An 11,635-nucleotide genomic window follows, 5' to 3' on the forward strand; every position below is an offset into this window, starting at 1 on the left:
GAACTCAAATCTAATCTAAAGAAGAAGTTTCAATGTGTATTTGAGGGGATCGCTAAACAAGGAAACCCAACACTTCTCAATAAGATCTACACAGAGCTCTACATCACAGAGGGTGGAAAAGGAGAGGTCAATAATGAACATGAGCTGAGACAGATTGAGACAACAACCAGGAAACAAGCAAGACCAGAGACTGCAATCAAATGTAACGACATCTTCAAACCCTTAACTGGACAAGACAAACTTATCAGAACTGTGCTGACAAAGGGAGTCGCTGGCATTGGAAAAACAGTCTCTGTGCAGAAGTTCATTTTGGACTGGGCTGAAGTAAAAGCAAATCAGGATGTCCAATTTGTATTTTCATTCCCTTTTCGGGAGCTGAATATGATGAAAAAGGAAAAACACACTTTGATTGAACTTCTCAATCACTTCTCAATTGAAACCAAAGAATCAAGAATCTCCAACTATGACAAGTACAAAGTTCTGTTCATCTTTGATGGTCTGGATGAGTGCCGACTGCCCCTAGACTTCCAGAAGAACAAGATCTGTTGTGACGTCACAGAGTCAACCTCAGTGGATGTTCTTCTGACAAATCTCATCAAGGGAAATCTGCTTCCCTCTGCTCTCCTCTGGATAACTACCCGACCTGCAGCAGCCAATCAGATCCCTTCAGGGTGTGTTGACCAGGTGACAGAGGTACGAGGGTTCAATGACCCACAGAAGGAGGAGTACTTCAGGAAGAGATTCAGTGATGAGGACCTGGCCAGCAGAATCATCTCACACATAAAGACATCAAGGAGCCTCCACATCATGTGCCATATTCCAGTCTTCTGTTGGATTTCTGCAACAGTCCTTGAACACATGTTGAGTACAGACCAGAGAGAAGAGATGCCCAAGACTCTGACTGAGATGTACTCACACCTTGTGGAGTTTCATACCGAACAGAAGAATGAAAAATATCTTGGGAAAGAAGAGACAGGTCCACACTGGAATAAAGAGAGCATTCTGTCACTGGGAAAACTGGCTTTTCAACAGCTTGTGAATGGCAATCTGATTTTCTATGAGGAAGACCTGAAAGAGGCTGGCATTGATGTCAATGAAGCCTCAGTGTACTCAGGATTGTGCACACAGCTCTTTAAAGAGGAATGTGGGCTGTACCAGGACAAGGTGTACTGCTTCGTGCATCTGAGCATTCAGGAGTTTCTGGCTGCTGTATATGTGTTCCTCTCATTCATCAACAACAATGAGAATCTAATGGCCGAACCTCAATCAATGTTCAGAAACTTTTCTTCGCTGTTCAGAAACAAGCCTGAAGTTACTGTCTACAAGAGTGCTGTGGATAAAGCCTTACAAAGTGAGACAGGAAACCTGGACCTTTTCCTCCGCTTCCTTCTGGGCCTCTCACTGGAGTCCAATCAGAAGCACTTACGAGGTCTACTGACAAAGACAAGAAGCAGCTCACAGAGCCATGAAGAAACAGTCAAGTACATCAAGGAGAAGATCAGGGAGAATCCCTCTCCAGAGAGGTGCATCAATCTGTTCCACTGTCTGAATGAACTGAATGACCATTCTCTAGTGGAGGAGATCCAAAGCTATCTGAGATCAGGAAGTCTCTCAGAAGAAGAACTGTCACCTGCACAGTGGTCAGCTCTGGTCTTTGTGTTGCTGACTTCAGAAAAGGAGCTGGATGTGTTTGACCTGAAGAAATACTCCAGATCAGAGGAAGGTCTTCTGAGGCTGCTGCCAGTGGTTAAAGCCTCCAGAGCTGCTCTGTGAGTACATAAAATGACATTTAAGTACTAATCATCAGGAAGAAATATTCAGTTTAGAATCATATGTATTATTGAATAACATATTGAATCAATGCATTGATGTTCACATTAGTCCAACAATATGACCATACAATTCTAGGAGACGGAAGATGAATCAATAAGTTGTTTAAGAGAATAAACCAAATGCATCTGCCATTGTCCTTCTACACTACTGGTGTTAAATTAACAGTTTGTGAAATCATGATGATCTCTCTGTCAGGTTGTCAGGCTGTGGAGTCACAGAGGAAGGCTGTGCTTCTCTGGTCTCAGCTCTGAAGTCAAACCCCTCAGACAGAAAATTACTCCAGTCATCATCCACCATTCAGTTACTATCGGGCAAAACATAACCCAAAACACAACCAAAACAAACTGCAAATGCAACCAACGAGTTTGGGACCAAATACTAAACTTTTGACTACTTTAATACACTATGAGTGAATTTATCAAAATACTTATGACTTCTTCAAAAGTGGGGGACTAGATACATAAAGTGCTTTCATTTCTAAATGGTGAAACAGATATGTATTCAAATACCCTCAAATAAAAGGTGACATTATATACTGTCACCTCATATGAAACATTTGATCTCAAATCCAAAATGCTGGAGTATAGAGCCACATTTAAAATGTTAGCTTCACTGTCAAAATAGATATGGTGTGGGCTGTATACTCAATACAATCTACCGTAATTTTCGGACTATAAGCCGCGCCTTTTTTCAAATCTTTCGACCCCTGCGGCTTATATAACGGTGCGGCTAATCTATGGATTTTTACAGCTAACGGCCACTAGAAGACTTCCTAAATCTATGGATTTTACAGGTTACAGTCGACCAACTTTAACTATATGGACTCTATGACCGGTCCGCGCCCCCCACCTTTAAGCGGCGGGCTCCAGCAGGAAAAGCTGGAGGCCGGAAAAGAGTGAGACAGGTAGCGCGCAAAAGTAAAAGTGGAACCGACAGTGTTACGAGAGACAGAACGAGAGACAGAACGAGAGCAAGACAGACAGACATTACGAGAGCGAGACAGTTTGTGCAAAGGAAGTTTTCATGCACAAACCCTCATTATGGAAAACAAACGTAGAAATGCATATGATGCAGCTTTTAAGTTAAAGGCAGTCAATCTGGCTGTAAAAGAAGGAAATAGAGCTGCTGCACGTAGCCTTGGCATCAATGAGTCAATGGTGAGACGTTGGAGACGCCAGCGGGAAGAACTGTCTCAATGCAAAAAGTCAAAAAAAGCTTTCAGAGGTAATAAAAGCAGATGGCCCGAACTTGAAGACTTTCTTGAAGATTGGGTGAACACACAGAGAGCAGACGGCCGAGGTGTTTCCACCGTGCAGATCCGACTGAAAGCTGAAACAGTCGCCATCAGGGAGCGGACGACTGTGTGTCAGCAACTCCCTCCCGACTACCAGGAAAAAATAACAAACTTTGGCGAATTCACACAAAGAATGATAGAGGAATATTCCATCGGACCGGACCAGATCATAAATATGGATGAAGTGCCTTTGACGTTTGACCTGCCTCTCACTAGGACTGTTAACAAGAAAGGTGAATCGTCCATCACGTTGAGAACCTCTGGCCACGAGAGAACGAATTTCACTTGTGTTCTTGGCTGCACAGCATCTGGATTAAAGCTTCCGCCAATGGTGATTTTTAAGTGGATTACAATGCCAAAAGAAAAGATCCTGAACGGCATCTCCTTTAAAGTCAACAAGAAAGGGTGGATGATGGAAAGCGTAATGAATGAGTGGCTGAATGAGTGCTACGTCAAGCGCCCTGGAGGATTCTTTCGCCAAAAAAAAGCTTTGCTCGTTTTGGACAGCATGAGGGCCCATATAACGGATTATGTGAAAGCAGCCATCAAGAGCACAAACTCGATTCCAGCTGTGATTCCTGGGGGCACAACGAAGCATCTGCAGCCACTCGACATCAGTGTCAATCGTGCGTTCAAAGTGGCACTACGCGTTCAGTGGGAGGCGTGGATGACTAGCGGCGATAAATCATTCACCAAAACTGGTCGCATGCGAAAAGCAACTTTCGCTCAAGTTTGCGAGTGGATCCTGATAGCGTGGAGGAGTGTCAAAACATCCACGATCATTAACGGGTTCCGAAAGGCTGGACTGCTGCGTGATGAAGAGGAGGACGCCGCCACAGCTGAGGCCCTTCAGAGGCTGTTCAATTCCGACAGTGACGAGGAGGAGTTCGTTGGTTTTGAGAGCGTCAACGAAGGAGAGAGGAGAGTGGCTGATGAAGCCACCCTGAGCCTGTTCGTTTCCGACACTGAAGATGAGGACTTTGGTGGTTTTAGTACGCAGGAAGAAGATGAAGACGAGGATTAATGACTTTTCTGGTAGGCTGATTACCGTATATTTTAAGCAGCCGTGTTGCTGCAACTTTAGGTTTACGCGCTTACTGTCGTGTTACAGGCACTTTATTTTGCACTTTAAAAAAAACACATTTAATTTAGCCATTGATATTGCCTCGTCAAGCTCTTTAAGCTTTGTTTTTTGTTATGGTACTACTGTAGGCTATAATGTAGATAAATATTCAAAGATGTGCACACTTTTTCAAGATTTTTCAAAAATAACCAAAGTTAAGTGGTTAAATGATTGTGACGCTATTAACTAATTTTGCTGGAATACGTTATGCAAATATGCAACTTGTTTGTTGAAATGTTAATAAATGGGAGCTTCCTCAAGCAGCCATCTCTTTCCCGACAATCCCCTCTGTGCGCGAACCCTTACATATGGTAATTAAACATTAAAACACCTGCGGCTTATAGTCCAGTGCGGTTTATATATGTACACATCATTCAATTTAGCTGCTGCGGCTTATACTCCGGTGTGCCTTATAGTGCGGAAAATACGGTAAATCTGATACCTCACTGTCTGTCTTTTGACTGATACTGCTTTTTAAACTGCTCTGGTCAGTCAACTCAATTATTCGTACTATACATGTTTCTCTCTACAAGCAATATTATGATCATTTCTAATAATGATACATTTATTTATGAATGGATATGGCAGGTTTCAGGACACTGATATATCTGAATATGTTGTAAAAATATACTGCCACAATTATCACCACCAAAGAATAGCAGTGTGGTTTTAATATGATTTGACTCTTTGCAGGCTGTCAGGCTGTCTAGTCAGAGAGGAAGGCTGTGCTTCTCTGGTCTCAGCTCTGAAGTCAAACCCCTCACACCTGAGAGAGCTGGATCTGAGTAACAATGACCTGAAGGATTCAGGAGTGAAGCTGCTCTCTGCTGGACTGGGAAATCCCCACTGTAAACTGGAGACTCTGAGGTCAGTATTCCTGTAGTTGGTCAACAAGTGATAACTGTTCACCAGATCCACATGTGTTTACCAGGCACACATAGTCCACACCATATGTGTTTGGACAGTGAAGCTTACAGTTTTACATGTGGTGCTATGCTCCAGCATTTTGGATTTCAGATCAAATGTTTCATATTAGGCAACAGTACAGAATGTCACCTTTTATTTTAGGTTTTTCATACATATCTGTTTTACCGTTTAGAAATGAAAGCATTTTATGTGTCTAGTTCTCCCATTTGAAGAAGTCGTAATTATTTGGACAAATTAATTTAGTCAAAAGTTTAGTATTTGGTCCCATATTCCTTACCCACAGTGATTACATCAAGCTTGTGATTCTACAAACTTGTTGAATACATTTGCAGTTTGTCTTGGTTGTGTTTTGGATGATGTTTTTCCTAATAGAAACTGAATGGTGAATAATGTCCTGTCATTTTGGAGTCACTTCACTTTTATTGTCAGTAAGAATAGAAGATGTTTCTGAACACTTCTACATTCATGTGGATGCTACCATGATTATGAATAATCATGAATGAATCGTGAATGATGATGAATGAGAAAGTTACAGAGGAACAAGTATCATACCCCCTCTGTTACTGGTAATGGTGAGAGGTTAGCTGTTTTTTGTAGCCTCTGACTTTTTCACTCATTAGTTTTCATGATTGATTTGTATCAGGATTAATTTTGTAGTGTTTAAAAACCTGTTATCTACTCACTTAGACAGAAAATTACTCCCGTTATCATCGACCATTCAGTTACTATCGAGAAAAACATAACCCAAAACACAACCAAAACAAACTTCAAATGCAACCAATGAGTTTACAACCAAATACTAAACTTTTGACTACTTTAATACACTGTAAGTAAATTTGTTAGAATACTTATGACTTCTTCAAATGGGGGGACTCGATACATAAAGTGCTTTCATTTCTAAACGGTGAAACAGATATGTATTAAAATATCCTCAAATAAAAGGTGACATTATATACTGTCACCTCATGTAACACTCTGGCTCTATGGACGTGTATATTGAGCCAGGGTTGTTCATTTTCTTGTGTTTGGGTGTATTTCATTTGGTGGTGTTGGGGATGGGTGAGTTTCATTTTGTTTGTGTCATGTGGTGATTGGTCGATGACTCCCAATCGGAGGTAACGAGTGTCAGCTGTCGGCTCGTTATCTCTGATTGGGAGCCATATATATTCTGTGTGTTTTCACCTTTGTGTGGTGGGTTATTGTTTCTTTGTTGCTGTTAGTAGTATTCAGTATAGAACTTCACGGATCGTCATTTGTTGTTTTCTTCGTGGTTGCTTTAAGTTAATAAAGTCATCATGTTCACTCGCAACGCTGCGCATTGGTCTCCTCCTTCAGACGATCGTGACAGAATAACCCACCACAAGAGGACCAAGCGGCGTAACAAGCGGCAACAGGACCTACCTACACAGGATTTATGGACGCCTCCAAAAGATTTTTGGACTTGGGAGGAGATTCGGGCTGGAAAGGGTCCTTGGGCACAACCGGAGGAATATCACCGCCCTCGTGAAGAGCTGGAGGCAGCTGCAGCCGAGAGGAGGTGGTATGAGGAGGAATATCACCGCCCTCGTGAAGAGCTGGAGGCAGCTGCAGCCGAGAGGAGGTGGTATGAAGAGGAAGCGCGGAGTCGAGGCTGGAAGCCCGTGGTTACTCCCCAAAAATTTTTTGGGGGGGGGCACATGGCTTGGGCGCCTGGGCAGCAGGAGGCTGCCACAGGTAGAGCTGGAGAGAAGGCTATCGGATTACGGGAGCCATTGGCGAGTAGAGGGAGGGAAGTTGTTGTGGCACGGCATGAGAGACTGAAGTGTGTTACCAGTCTGGTCCGGTCCGTTCTTGATCCCCAGTTAAGGCCAGTGGTGGGTGTTCCCGGTACGGACCGGTCTGTTCCTACTCCACGCACCAGGTCCACGATGTGCGTCGCCAGCCCGGCCCGGCCTGTTCCGGCCACTCGCACCAGGGATAAGGTGCGCGTCGCCAGCCCAGCCCGGCCTGTTCCTGCTCCACGCACGAATCCTACGGGGTGCGTCACCAGTCGGCCAGAGTCTGCCGTCTGCCCAACGGCGCCTGAACTGCCCGTCGGCCCTATGGCGTCTGAACTGCCCGTCTGTACTGAGCCTGCAAAGCCGCCCGTCTGCCATGAGCCTTCAGAGCCATCCGCCAGACAGGAGCCGTTAGAGCCTTCCGCCAGACAGAATCATACACCTGCTATGGAATCAGCAGGAGCCGACGCAGCCCATACTAGACTGGAAGCTCAGGTTCGGAACCAGAAGGAGCAGCTCCTGCAGATGGGAGCCGCCTTGCTGGAGGTGATGACTGCAATCCGAGGCTGGGGTCCGCCTCCACCGCCAGCCTCCCAGCCAGCACCATCAGCCAGCCATGAGCAGCCAGATCTGTCAACCAGCCATGAGCAGCCAGACCCGTCAGCCAGCCATGAGCAGCCAGACCCGTCAGCCAGCCATGAGCAGCCAGATCCGTCAGCCAGCCATGAGCAGCCAGACCCGTCAGCCAGCCATGAGCAGCCAGGTCCGTCAGCCAGCCATGAGCAGCCAGATCCGTCAGTCAGCCATGAGCAGCCAGATCCGTCAGCCAGCCATAAGCAGCCAGACCCGTCAGCCAGCCATGAGCAGCCAGATCCGTCAGCCAGCCATGAGCAGCCAGACCCGTCAGCCAGCCATGAGCAGCCAGGTCCGTCAGCCAGCCATGAGCAGCCAGATCCGTCAGCCAGCCATGAGCAGCCAGATCCGTCAGCCAGCCATGAGCAGCCAGACCCGTCAGCCAGCCATGAGCAGCCAGATCCGTCAGCCAGCCATGAGCAGCCAGATCCGTCAGCCAGCCATGAGCAGCCAGACCCGTCAGCCAGCCATGAGCAGCCAGGTCCGTCAGCCAGCCATGAGCAGCCAGATCCGTCAGCCAGCCATGAGCAGCCAGATCCGTCAGCCAGCCATGAGCAGCCAGACCCGTCAGCCAGCCATGAGCAGCCAGATCCGTCAGTCAGCCATGAGCAGCCAGATCCGTCAGCCAGCCATGAGCAGCCAGATCCGTCAGCCAGCCATGAGCAGCCAGATCCGTCAGCCAGCCATGAGCAGCCAGATCCGTCAGCCAGCCATGAGCAGCCAGATCCGTCAGCCAGCCATGAGCAGCCAGACCCGTCAGCCAGCCAGGATCCGCCAGAGCCGTCCAGCCAGGATCTGCCAGAGCCGTCCAGCCAGGATCCGCCAGAGCCGTCCAGCCAGGATCCGCCAGAGCCGTCCAGCCAGGATCCGCCAGAGCCGTCCAGCCAGGATCCGCCAGAGCCGTCCCGCCAGGATCCGCCAGAGCCGTCCAGCCTGGATCCGCCAGAGCCGTCCAGCCAGGATCCGCCAGAGCCGTCCAGCCAGGATCCGCCAGAGCCGTCCCGCCAGGATCCGCCAGAGCCGTCCAGCCTGGATCCGCCAGAGCCGTCCCGCCAGGATCCGCCGGAGACGTCCCGCCAGGATCCGCCAGAGCCGTCCCGCCAGGATCCGCCAGAGCCAGCCAGCCAGGATCCGCCATCTAGTCAGGTGCTGCCCCTTAGCCCGGTGCTGCCCTTTAGCCCGGTGCTGCCCCTTAGTCAGGTGCTGCCCCTGAGTCCGGTGCCGCCCCTTAGCCCGGTGCTGCCCCGTAGTCCGGTACTGCCCCTTAGTCCGGTGCTGCCCCTTAGTCCGGTGCTGCCCTTTAGCCCGGTGCTGCCCCTTAGTCCGGTGCTGCCCCTGAGTCCGGTGCCGCCCCTTAGCCCGGTGCTGCCCCGTAGTCCGGTACTGCCCCTTAGCCCGGTGCTGCCCCTTAGTCCGGTACTGCCCCGTAGTCCGGTGCTGCCCCTTGTCCCGGTGCTGCCCCTTATCCCGGTGCTGCCCCTTATCCCGGTGCTGCCCCTTAGGCCGATGCTGCCCCTTAGTCCGGGGTTGCCCCTTAGTCCAGGTGGGGTTAGGTGGAGGGTGGTCATTGGGAGGAGGCTACCGAAGCAGGTTGTGACTGTGGTGGGGTGGGGATCACGACCGGGGCCAGAGCCGCCACCATGGACAGACGCCCACCCAGACCCTCCCCTAGTCCTGATGTTGGTGCGCCCGGAGTTCGCACCTTTAGGGGGGGGTACTGTAACACTCTGGCTCTATGGACGTGTATATTGAGCCAGGGTTGTTCATTTTCTTGTGTTTGGGTGTATTTCATTTGGTGGTGTTGGGGATGGGTGAGTTTCATTTTGTTTGTGTCATGTGGTGATTGGTCGATGACTCCCAATCGGAGGTAACGAGTGTCAGCTGTCGGCTCGTTATCTCTGATTGGGAGCCATATATATTCTGTGTGTTTTCACCTTTGTGTGGTGGGTTATTGTTTCTTTGTTGCTGTTAGTAGTATTCAGTATAGAACTTCACGGATCGTCATTTGTTGTTTTCTTCGTGGTTGCTTTAAGTTAATAAAGTCATCATGTTCACTCGCAACGCTGCGCATTGGTCTCCTCCTTCAGACGATCGTGACACCTCATATGAAACATTTGATCTCAAATCCAAAATGCTGGAGTTCAGAGTATTTTCACCACCAAAGAATAGCAGTGTGATTTTAATATGATTTGACTCTTTGCAGGCTGTCAGGCTGTCTAGTCACAGAGGAAGGCTGTGCTTCTCTGGTCTCAGCTCTGAAGTCAAACCCCTCACACCTGAGAGATCTGGACCTGAGCTACAATCACCCAGGAGACTCAGGAGTCAGACTGCTCTCTGCTGGACTGGAGGATCCACACTGCAGACTGGAGAAACTCAAGTATGTAGAGGGTTTATGTCAATGTTCATATCAGACATGTTGGAGTTATCAGGCTAGTTAAGACAAACATTCTGACCACCACTTGGACAAAGTTATATAAAGACTGTGTGTGTGTGTGTGTGTGTATGTGTGTGTGTGTCCAGTGTGTGGGTCCTGTGTGTGTGTGTGTGTGTGTGTGTGTGTGTGTGTGTGTGAGAGTTCAGGTGTATCCCTCAATGACTGTCTGTTCTTCTGCTTACCGCTACAGTGTGGAACATGGTGGAGAGTACACAATGAAACCTGGACTTAGAAAATGTGAGTGTTGACTGCTGTGAAGAATATGACTAAGAATAAGTCTTAATTCAAGTGAAGTCAAAGTCAAAGACCACCATCATTACTTACTTGGTCATATTAAATATCAGCTGTAGTTCTACAGAAGCACAAATCAGGGACACCAAAGTTTACAAAGAGTTGCTTTGACAATGTGTGTGTCTGTGTGTGTGTGTGGCGTGTTCGTGTTACTTTAGAAATGTGTGTCTGTGTTCATGCATGCATCAGTGTAAGTGTGTGTTCAGGGTGTGTGTGTGTGTAATTAATGGGAATAAATGTGTTTTATGTTACCATACAGTATAACATATGATCATTGAACAAATCTCAAGTTACCTTAACTTCTCCTTTTGATACCTAGAAACATCTACATTAAATGAATTAGTGAAAAGTGAGTTAACATTCTAATGTGAATGATGATGATTTCTAATATTGTGTCTGGTTTCATCCATCAGATGTCTGTGATCTCACACTGGACCTAAACACAGTAAACAGATTCCTCTCTCTGTCTGAGGAGAACAGAAAGGTGACACGTAGGACAGAGGAGCAGCCGTATCCTGATCACCCAGAGAGATTTGAGTTCTGGCCTCAGGTGCTGTGTAGAGAGGGTCTGACTGGGCGCTGTTACTGGGAGGTAGAGTGGAGTGGGAGAGAGGCTGGTATAGGAGTGACATATAAAGGAATCAGCAGGAGAGGAAGGGGTAGTGACTGTGGGATTGGATGTAATGACAAGTCCTGGAGTCTGATCTGCTCTGACAACGGTTACTCTGCCTGTCACAATGATAAGTCCACTACCATAGACGTCCGCCCCTCCGGCTCCCACAGAGTAGGAGTGTATCTGGACTGGCCAGCCGGCACTCTGTCCTTCTACAGAGTCTCCTCTGACACACTGACCCACCTGAACACATTCCACTCCACATTCACTGATCCCCTCTATCCAGGGTTTAGTGTTTGGGATGTTGACTCCTCGGTGTCCCTGTAAATAATAACCATGGTAACACTGACACACACACACACACACACACACACACACTGGACAAACACACTGGACACACACACACACACACTGGACACACACACACACACACTGGTCAAACACAAACACTGGACACACACACACACACTGAACACTCACACTGGACACAAACAAACACACACACACACACACACACACACACACACACTGGACAAACACAAACACTGGACACACTCACACTGGACATACACACACACACACACACTGAACACACACACACACTGGACACACACACACACTGGACACACACACACTGGACACACACACACGCTGGACACACACACCCACACACACTGGACAAACACACACACTCAACACACACACACTGGACACACTCACACTGGACACA

The 11,635-nt window shown here is 47.8% G+C and overlaps 1 protein-coding gene across 1 annotated transcript; it reads left to right on the forward strand.

Annotated features, from left to right (window-relative positions):
- The first annotated feature begins 316 nt into the window (after positions 1–316).
- LOC311115651 (NLR family CARD domain-containing protein 3-like) lies at positions 317–11,318 on the forward strand. The gene is made up of 5 exons (XM_084190811.1): positions 317–1,769; positions 4,944–5,117; positions 9,771–9,944; positions 10,192–10,238; positions 10,706–11,318. Exons 1-5 carry the CDS (start codon positions 382–384, stop codon positions 11,230–11,232), a joined length of 2,310 nt encoding a protein of 769 aa, XP_084046937.1. The 5' UTR covers positions 317–381; the 3' UTR covers positions 11,233–11,318.
- Positions 11,319–11,635: the final 317 nt, after the last annotated feature.

This window comes from Coregonus lavaretus (genome assembly GCF_964263955.1).
Source record: "Coregonus lavaretus genome assembly, contig: HAP1_SCAFFOLD_554, whole genome shotgun sequence".
Classification (NCBI taxonomy): Eukaryota; Metazoa; Chordata; class Actinopteri; order Salmoniformes; family Salmonidae; genus Coregonus; species Coregonus lavaretus.